Source organism: Rhinopithecus bieti, unplaced genomic scaffold (assembly GCF_001698545.2).
Source record: "Rhinopithecus bieti isolate Rb0 unplaced genomic scaffold, ASM169854v2 scaffold_33474, whole genome shotgun sequence".
Taxonomy (NCBI): Eukaryota; Metazoa; Chordata; class Mammalia; order Primates; family Cercopithecidae; genus Rhinopithecus; species Rhinopithecus bieti.
In genome coordinates, this window is record NW_016814460.1 from 550933 (window position 1) to 560846 (window position 9914).

General features: G+C 43.3%; 2 protein-coding genes across 5 annotated transcripts in view; one reads left to right on the top strand and one right to left on the bottom strand.

Annotated features, from left to right (window-relative positions):
• Positions 1-4945, bottom strand: part of HNRNPA1 (heterogeneous nuclear ribonucleoprotein A1) — a 6684-nt gene extending 1739 nt beyond the window's left edge. For 2 of the 4 annotated variants that reach the window (XR_001881262.1, XM_017850944.1), the window contains exons 1-10: positions 4318-4945; positions 3637-3753; positions 3202-3348; positions 2834-3044; positions 2653-2745; positions 2474-2566; positions 2265-2339; positions 1904-2059; positions 1173-1328; positions 816-875 (exon numbers count right to left, since the gene is read on the bottom strand). Coding sequence is in view for 2 of the 4 variants with exons in the window: in XM_017850944.1 (XP_017706433.1) it covers positions 820-875; positions 1173-1328; positions 1904-2059; positions 2265-2339; positions 2474-2566; positions 2653-2745; positions 2834-3044; positions 3202-3348; positions 3637-3753; positions 4318-4332 (1119 nt within the window). In the remaining 2 variants the exon portion in view is untranslated. Of the gene's footprint in view, positions 1-251; positions 585-815; positions 876-1172; positions 1329-1903; positions 2060-2264; positions 2340-2473; positions 2567-2652; positions 2746-2833; positions 3045-3201; positions 3349-3636; positions 3754-4317 lie in introns of those variants that run through there. The other 2 variants (XM_017850943.1, XR_001881263.1) reach the window with 2 other exon arrangements.
• A 64-nt stretch (positions 4946-5009) lies between these two features.
• CBX5 (chromobox 5) overlaps positions 5010-9914 on the top strand; it is a 48886-nt gene continuing 43981 nt past the window's right edge. The window contains exon 1 of the mRNA XM_017850922.1: positions 5010-5136. The gene's annotated coding sequence lies outside the window, so the exon portion shown is untranslated. The remainder of the gene's footprint in view (positions 5137-9914) is intronic.

Consider the following 9914-nt stretch of genomic DNA (forward strand, 5'->3'; position numbering starts at 1 on the left):
AACAATCACTTTTATAACCAGTAATTCCATGATTTTGCTTGGGTAATCCCTTTTAATGGTGAACTTCAGGTCACAACAGTAACTATCAGTTCAACTACACCAAGGTTTCCGAAGACAATGGCTTCTCCACCCAAGCAGGTTGTATATAAATTCCAAATAGAACCTGGCATCACCCTGAAGGAATTCTAACTTCACACTGTTGGGGAAATTCACCAAGATGGCTTCAGAGTAGACTAACTTTACACAGCACATTAAAAAAAAGACATTTATTCAGCGTCACGATCAGACTATTACATTTAGCAATCAACAGCATGGGTGCAAAAAAAAAAAATCTACATTAAAACCCTTTGTTGGAATGCTTTACACTTTCCACAGAACAGAAACTAAAATAACCTGTTATACAATTAGTCACAAATACAGTCCTCGAGTTTTTTGCCCATACACATGAGTATTTGTCTAAAACATGTCTTCTTTGTAGCAGCTAGGCCCTGCCACCACTGTGCTTGGCTGAGTTCACAAATCTGTTGTAACCTGTAGCTTCCCTGTCACTTCTCTGGCTCTCCTCTCCTGCTAAGCTTTGTTTCCTGTTGAACAATATGGAATAAAGTTGTTAATCTAAACATATTAAGACTCAAGGCTACAATCCAATATCAAGTTTGCTTCCCACAAATTTTGCTGATCTGAATATTAACTTTATATCCACAATTACTGCAATTATAATGTTAACTATGTTGCACTGCTCAGCTACATTAGGGTTATTGGGTTCATCAGCAATTTAAAAAATTATGTCAACACACAAAAAGGTGCTTACTTACCTAATTAAAATCTTCTGCCACTGCCATAGCTACTGCTGCTGCTGGAACCGCCATAGCCACCTGAAGAGTACAATTTTTTTTTTAAAGTTTCAAAGTGCCAACAGTAACACAATGTTTTCATATTTGAGATAATAAAAGTTAAATTCAAGTGTCTGGCCATTTAAAAATGGCCCCTACTCCAAGGGAGGTGGTAGAGTGGTCCCATGATTTTTAAAATGTGATCAAATTATCACTTTCTGAAGGTTCTAAACTGTAAACGTTTTGGTGCCTAGACATAGCAGTTAAAGGGCTTTCTTCCCAGCAGTAGCTACAGACACAACTTTTTTTACATGATCCCAAATTACACAGATACCATACCTTGGTTTCGTGGTTTTGCAAAGTATTGGCCTCCACCGCCATAGGGGCCAGAGCTTCTGCCTCCAAAATTTCCTCCCTTCATGGGTCCAAAATTTGAAGACTGATTGTTGTAATTGCCAAAATCATTGTAGCTTCCACCACCTCCAAAATTGCTTCCTATGAATGGGAAAGAGGACCTTCGTCTGTTACCTGAGGATGATGCTAGTTTCCAATTCTGTTTAGTGGTCAGAATAGTAAGGTTGAGTTATCTGCCTTCCTTTCTCCCAAACTATGGTGACTCCAATCCTTGCATTTCATTCTCTGGGAAAGGCATTCAGTTGAATAATCCAGTAATAAAAAGAAAACTGGCCTAACTCACCATGACATAAAATAAAGAGATTTTCATAGTGGCTCAAGCATATTCTACAGCCTTGAAGGCTTTCATGGATCCAGGGCCACGGCAAGCAGAAGTATCTTGGATACATCAACTAAGCGCCTAAGGTCCCAAAGGAGTTAAGATACTAAATCCTTCTATGATACTAATCTAACTCAAAGACAATACTATCCACTTATCTCTACTAATTGGGAGTGAGGCGGCCCCAGCTTAAAGCTAGGAGGAGGTAGCATAGCAAGCCCATTTATTTTTAATATACCATGCAGTGTACCACACAATGCTTTAACAGCACCAGAACCCAAGCTCTAAAAGGCTAATCTAGCTGTCACACCAAGTACTTGGATCACTGGATACCTACCACTACCACCGCCAAAGCCGCCTCCGCCTCCGTTGTTATAGCTGTCATAGCTGCCACTCCCGCCATAGCCACTGCCCTGGTTTCCATAACCCTGTCCACCACTTCCATAGCCTCTGCTTCCTCCAGAGTAACCAGGGCCGCCTCCTCCATAACCACCTACAAGAATACAATTCTTCTCAATAAGACAAAAGTATTTGACAATGAAAACTTGTGCAAGTGTAATGGCTGAAGGCCTGCTCACAGCATGCGTGTTATGGGCAAGGTTGAGTTTGTCATGCACCAGAATTTTAGTCTCGTATCAACCTATTCTAAAGATCCAGTTTGCCAGGATTTTTTCTCTACTTAGTCCTAAAAAACTTACCATCATTACCAAATCCATTATAGCCATCCCCACTGCCACCATATCCACCACCACCACGGCTGCCACCAAAGCCACCTGGAAGAAAAAGTTTGAAGTTTTAAATATGACTTGCACTGAAAGTGACATTCTGAATGCACTTCCCATACTGTAAAATCTACATAGCAAAGATAGTGTTAGGTCAGAACTACATGTACATAAACCATACATACCACGACCACTGAAGTTTCCTCCACGACCGAAGTTGTCATTCCCACCGAAACCACCTCCACGACCACCACCAAAGTTTCCAGAACCACTTCGACCTTAAGAAATGAAGTTTAAGCATTAAATCATTTATACCTGAGTATCTCAAAGTTACCTATAAGGTTTAATTAAGCAACAAGCATACCTCTTTGGCTGGATGAAGCACTAGCCATCTCTTGCTTTGACAGGGCTTTCCTAACTTCACAGTTGTGGCCATTCACAGTATGGTATTTCTGAACTAAAAAAAATATAGACACATGGTCTCAGGATTTAGAATGCCACATGGATTGTGGAACCCTTACTAAATGCCACTATCGGATACTTACTGACAATCTTATCCACGGAGTCATGGTCGTCAAAGGTTACAAAGGCAAAGCCCCTTTTCTTGCCACTGCCTCGGTCAGTCATGATTTCAATCACTTCAATTTTCCCATACTGTTCAAAATAATCTCTTAGGTGATGTTCTTCAGTGTCTTCTTTAATGCCACCAACAAATATCTTTTTCACAGTTAAGTGGGCGCCTGGTCTTTGAGAATCCTAATAGGAGGAAAACCACAGGTTTAGACTAGCAAACCCTATATTCAAATCAAAAATTGTTCTGGTAAGTTTAGAAAACTCCTGAATCTTAAGTCCATAGCAGCACATCTCTAAATAAGTCGAAGGGAAAAAAAAAACCCAACACAAAACAACTCACTTCTCTTGAGACAGCTCTCTTTGGTTCCACAACTCTTCCGTCCACCTTGTGTGGCCTTGCATTCATAGCTGCATCCACCTCCTCCACAGTGGCATATGTGACAAACCCAAAGCCCCTGGAACGCTTGGTGTTTGGATCTCTCATTACCTGAGAACAGTGTTAATTTATGTAACACAAAGTCTGACCGCAGAAGCTTTTGTCATTTTAACTTTGAATAGGGCAATAGGAAACTTTACACCAGCCTTTTATAAAAAACGGTTCAGTTTCCCACTACCCTAGATTTAACAGGTAGCTTTTAAAATCAAAGCAGAATGTTCCTTTGTCGACAAAGTTCTAACCATAATGCTACTAACAACTTTCATAAGCATTCAGAGAGGAGTGCACCAAGATATGCCAAGGAAATCGGCTATTTTACTGCTTTGTTCCAATTCTTACCACACAGTCCGTGAGCGTTCCCCATTGCTCAAAATGGCTCCTCAGGCTCTCATCTGTTGTTTCAAAGCTCAACCCTCCAATGAAGAGCTTCCTCAGCTGTTCGGGCTCTTTAGGAGACTGGAGTGGGGGAAGGGGGAAGTGTTAAATGGACTACAACACGAAACAATTTCCATCAAGGAAAAAAAAACCAGACACCAACTGTGTACCTAGCACTTATTGTTCGTTCAGGTCGCAACAAGCCACGTGCTTCTCCCTATCAAGGGAGGCAGTACGCTGGGGGTTGGGAGTGCTGGGAAATCGCAAGCGCATGCGCCTCTAGTCGTCTTCCGACGCACGCGCAACAAAGGCTTGGGCGGGAGGGGTCCATCTCCATAATGGGACTAACCGCTCTTCAGAAATCTCGCTCACCAAGGCAAGGTTTAAAAAAAGACAAAGATCCTGTGTGCCTAAGAATTTTGCTACGAGTAGCAAGTCCCGCGTGATAACTCATGGTTGGCGGAGAGCGGCCTCATGGCGATCAAGAGGACAAAATGGCGACTTGAACTTTGGGAGGGGTAGGCCTGGGCAGCGACCGAAGTTAACTGTAGAATCGGCTGGGGCAAGGAGCGAAACCAAGCCACATCTTACCGATTCAGGAAAGGGAGAGGAAAAAATTCAAGTTGGAAAGCTCGCCTAACTCACCTCTGACTTAGACATGACGGCAGGGAGAAGAGAGACTTTAACGATGCTTCTTCGGCGGCGTCCACGGGCAGAAAGGAGCAAGCTGACGAACGTATCTGCCAGCCTACCTTCGGCCTCTCTTTTTTACCCCGCCTCCTCGCTTTCGGCATTGGTAGACTCCGCCCTGGAACAGCTCTGATTGGACATTTGAAATCGCTTCCCCTTACTATTGGCCTGTGGTGCCACATTGCTGTGTAACGTCATTCCTTTGGGCGTTCTACGCGTCTCCACCCCTTGGAGTCAATTGGTTCTCGAGTAATATTATTGTTAACCAGTCTGATTGGCTAACCGACCAATCATTCATGTTTGAATCTACCTGGGGTGTTTAACGCCTTTTTAATCTTCCACGCGTAAATATTACAGTCAAGTCGCTTGGCAAAGCATGATTAACACTATGTATTAGACAAGCAGTTAGCCAGGAGGTCACAGTTTTTTTGCAAAGAACGCTTGTTGACCGCACGTGTAGCAAAATGGCGAATTTTGCGCAGGCGCATTGAGAAGTTCCACCTGCCTCTGGGAACACGTGAAATGGCGGGCAGGACTAGGCACTGAACCTACCGCGCCTGCGTGTTGGCGGGAGTTGGTCCTAGCTTTGCGCATGCGCAGTGGGCGGAGAAAAAACGGTCCGGTCCCAGAATAGGTTGCGCAGGCGCAGGGAAGGATCCGTTTTGGCGGGCGGTTGGCGTTGCGCAGAAGGCGGCGGCGGTGGTGGCTAGTGGTGCGGCCTCACCAAACAGGAACAGGGCAGACGTTAGCGTGAGTGATCACTCTCAATCCCGGGTAAGTGGCAGACAGTCTTATCTACCCATAGTAGGTCTTGAACTGACTCCATTTGGGCCCGTTATTGTGTGAAATGAATGGACCGCGGGGTGGGGGATAGTCAAGGGGCAGCGGTGGATCGGGTCAACCAATAGAAGAACAGGGGGCGGGATGTTTTAATCCCTGTAGGTTCTTTGGAGCTGTGCAGCCGAAGACTTTGACTGGCTTGTGTATAGGCCAATTGGGTGTGCCTTGAGCTGCCGACTGATCGGCCCTTGGGCCATCGGAATGTGGGAGATGGGTTTTCCCCTTCTGAGCAGCGTCTCACTGAGCCAGTGAGCAGGAAGCGCGCGGTAGGTTGGGCTTCTCCAGGAGGCAGCGGTTTGACTCCAATGGGGAATGCGGGATCGGGCGGTTAAACGGATGGAACGAATCTGGAGCCAGTAGACGGACAGCCTAAGGAAAGCGCTGGGACCAGTCGTCCAATCGGCTCTCCAAAAGAGAGAGGTCTTCGATTTGGGGTTGTGAGGAAGGGGAGTCGGTGCCTGTAATGGCGTGTGAGGATGAATGTTTTATCCACAATGACTTTTCTAACGAAGCCTTTAGGCCTCAGTTCCATACACCTCCCTGAAAGCCTAAGTTTCCTCCTGTATTCCTCGACTTGAGCATTTTTCCCCCGCCTCCCCACTTGAGGTTTGGGGAACAGAGGAGGTTTTTGTTTGTTTTTTATAATACTTTCAGAAGTCGCTTCTTTAGGAAGACTGTTAAAATGTTAGAACGAATAGGAGAAATCTCTATATCCTGATAGTGCATATTTCCACGGACAATATGTTTGTAGGTCCATAGAAAAGTTTTGGAAAGCTACACACCAAAGTGTGTCAATCCTAGGGCTACAGTAGGATCGAGGCAGGCTGGTTCTTTAATGTTTAAAACTTTGCAAGATTAATGATTTGTGATTAAAATTAAATAAAAAATGAAGTCAGTTGTTTTGTGTTTCTAATCATAATCACATACTTACCACTCCTTTTCTGATTTATATAATCCATGTGCCCAGTGCTTTTATTTTAGTCTCTTTCTCCCGAGAACTTTCCCTCTCATACATTTCTTTTCTTTACACCATTAAAGATATCCTAAAACCCTCTTTTTGCTGTTCATTTGAGGATATCTGACTTTGGATTAAAAAAGAAACGCTTAAAGAGGGTAATATTTAGGGTTCTGGGGACAGAAGACTCATCCATCACCTGGATTATTCCTTGCCTTTTAATTAGATTTCCTTCGAAGTGTGTTTTACATGCAGTTTGTCTCCTTTTGATAATGCCCACTCTGCCTATTCCAGGATCTTTTGGAGAAATAAATAAATTTTGATAACATTGGCTGTATCAGAGTCTTACTGCTTTATTCAATAATTCAGGATCAAGGAAAAATACTTAAATACTGAAAATCAACTACCTATGAAGTACACTTATGACTAGAGACCTTTCCGACTTTATACCAAAGACAAACGATTTTAATAGCAGTTTATGAACAGAGGAAAAATTTCCATGTTCTCTGGCACTAGCAAAAGGACAAACCTATAATTTATACCTGGCTTTAAACCTATTTGTAGGTATGCTAGTAATAGGGTTGCTGAGCTTCTGAGAACTAAAGTGATACTGGTTGAGGGTATCTGTCCTGGATTTATTTAGGTTTGAAAGGAATACAGTCTTAACCTACAGCAAGATTTCTCAGCGTTAGCACTGTTGATATTTTGAGGCAGATAATTCTTTGTTAAGGGTATTCGGGGTGTCCTGTGCATAGTAAAATATTTAGCAAAATCCCTGGCTTCTACCGACTATATGCCAGTAACATCGCACCTCTCGCCACATCCCCATTTGTGACAATCAGATTGTTAACAGACATTGCCAAATGTCCGGGGAGGTAGGGATCGGGGATAAAATCTCCCTCGGTTGAAAATCATTCTTCTAAAATTCTGGAGCATGCAGGGCACAGTTTCGTGTTCCTGTAGTCCCAGCTACTCTGGAAGCTGAGGCAGGAGGCTTGAGCTCAGGAGGTCAAGGCTGCAGTGTGAGATGATTATGCCTGTGAATAGCTACTGCACTCGTCTGGGCAGCACAACAAGATCTTATTGCTAAAAAATAAAAATAAAATGCTAGAGTTTATTATTTTTTCAAAATCCATTATTTTACCAATTGGAAAATGGGTAAAAGTGAGAGAAGATGGTTGAAGTGTTTAGGGAGTGGCATTTGGTAAATGGATCGCTAAATCCTGATGTTTGTCTCCTTAGATACAGAATTGATCCTTGTTCTATTTGATAAAAGGAAATTTTTATTAAAATTTTTACCACTTGATCTGGTGCCAGTGGCTCACGTCTGTAATCCCAGCACTTTGGGAGGCTGAGGTGGGCGGATCACTTGAGGCCAGGAGTTTGAAACCAGCCTGGCCAACATGGTGAAACCCGCCTCTACTAAAAACACAAAAATTGGGCCAGGCGCAGTTGCTCATGTGTGTAATCCCAGCCCTTTGGGCGGCCGAGGCGGGTGGATCACTTAAAGTCAGGAGTTCAAGACCAGCCTGGCCAACGTCGTGAAACCCCGTCTCTACTGAAAATACAAAAAAATTAGCCAGGCGTGGTGGCAGGTGCCTCTAATTCCAGCTACTCGGGAGGCGGAGACAGAATTGCTTGAACTTGGGAAGCAGAGGTTGCAGTGAGCAGAAATTGCACCACTGCACTCCAGCCTGGGTGACAGAGCGAGACTCCGTCTCAAAACAAAAAAACAAAAAAACCCACAAAAATTAGCCAGGCATGGTGGTGGGCGCCTGTAATCCCAGCTACTCAGGAACCTGAGATGGGAGAATCGCTTCAACCCGGAGGCAGAGGTTGTAGTGAGCTGAGATCGTGCCACTGCACCCCAGCATGGGCGACAGAATGAGACCTTGTCTCAGGAAAAAAGAAATGTTTACCACTTTTTGCAAATTAAACTTACACATACGATTGATTGCATCTTGTTTGGCTTCCTAAAATAATGGCAAATATGTTTTTGAAGAAGGTAGACTTTGCCTCACATCCGTCTTTTTCACTTGATTCTAGCTAGCCTCTTTACTGGGATTCTTTTGGATCCACGTTTCAAAACTTTTTTGACCTCAATAAGAAATATATTTTACAGTAATCCTGTACACACATTGAAACAGATTTCACTAAACAAACAAATGTGCAGAGCACTCTGATACTCTTGTCTGCAGTATACTATTTCATTGTCTTAAGAAAGCAGTCAATTTCCACCGAACTGATTTCGCAGCTGTTTATAGACCCAGAGTTTTGGGGGAAAAAAGACTGCTGATGTGAACAATAGGTCACCAAATCATGCCACTTTTGATTACTTTCTGAGTCAGTTCCTTCCATCTCCAGCCCCAACCCCTCCCTGGTACAGATGGTCCCTTACTTGTGGTATTTCGACTTAAGATTTTTTTCACTTTTACAATGGTGTGGAAAGCAATTTCCTTTCAGTAGAAACCATACTTGAAGTATCCACATAACCATTCTGTTTTTCACTTTTGGTACAGTAATCAACCAATTACATGAGATATTCAACACTTTATTATAAAATAGGCTTTGTGTTAGGTGATTTTTGTCCAACAGTAGGCTAATGTAAGTATTCTGAACACATTTAAGGGTAGGCTAGGCTAAGCTATGATGTTCAGTAGGAACACCTTAGGTGTAGGAAATGAATTTTCAATTTTTCGTATTTTCATCCTATAAGTTAAGGAGTATCTAAACAGATTAAGCAGTGACCTGTTACTTGGTGTTTTTACTCATGTGTTTTACTTTGAAAGATTATAGGAGCCAAGCCGAGACTTTCTAGTTTACTGTGGTGTGCAAGTGAAAATTGCTTGTTTTATTGTAAAGTCTCACAGTGCTTAAAGAGGGAAAACAATAAAAATATTGCAAAATCTCTCACAATGTGATAGGGTTTTTTGTTTATTTGTTTGTTTTGAGATGGAGTCTCGCTCTTGTTGCCCAGTCTGGGGTGCAATGGCGCAATCTTGCCTCATCTCAACCTCCGTCTCCCGGGTTCAAGCGATTCTTCTGCCCCATCCTCCTGAGTAGCTGGGATTACAGACATGTGCCACCACGCCCTACTAATTTTTAGTAGAGACAGGGTTTCTCCATGTTGGTCAGGCTGGCCTCGAAATTCTGACCTTAGGTGATCCGCCTGCCTTGGCTTCCCAAAGTGCTGAGATTACAAGCATGAGCCACTGTACCCAGCCTCTAATGTGATAATTAGTAGATATGATGAACTTTTCTCTCTGGTGGTGAAATTTTAGTGCGTAATTTTTCATTGAAATTCTGGGAATATCACAGAGTTAGAAATCCTGACTTCCAGAGTGATACGTTGATACGTGTTGGGCCTCCAATTACAAAAGTTACAGCATTTGTGCTTAGAATTTAGAGACATACCGGCTGGGTGCAGTGATTCATGTCTGTAATCCCAGCACTTTGGGAGGCCGAGGCGGACGGATCATGAGTTCAGGAGATTGAGACCATCCTGGCTAACACAGTGAAACCCCATCTCTACTAAAAATACAAAAAATTAGCCAGACGTGGAGGCGGGCGCCTGTAGTCCCAGCTACTCTGGAGGCTGAGGCAGGAGAATTGCTGAACCTGGGAGGCGGAGGTTGCAGCGAGCCGAGACTCGGCACCATAGCACTCAAGCCTGGATGACAGAGCGAGACTGTCTCAAAAAAAAAAAAAAAAAAAAAAAAGAAAAACATAGGGAGGGACCCAAGCAATGGAACCAAAA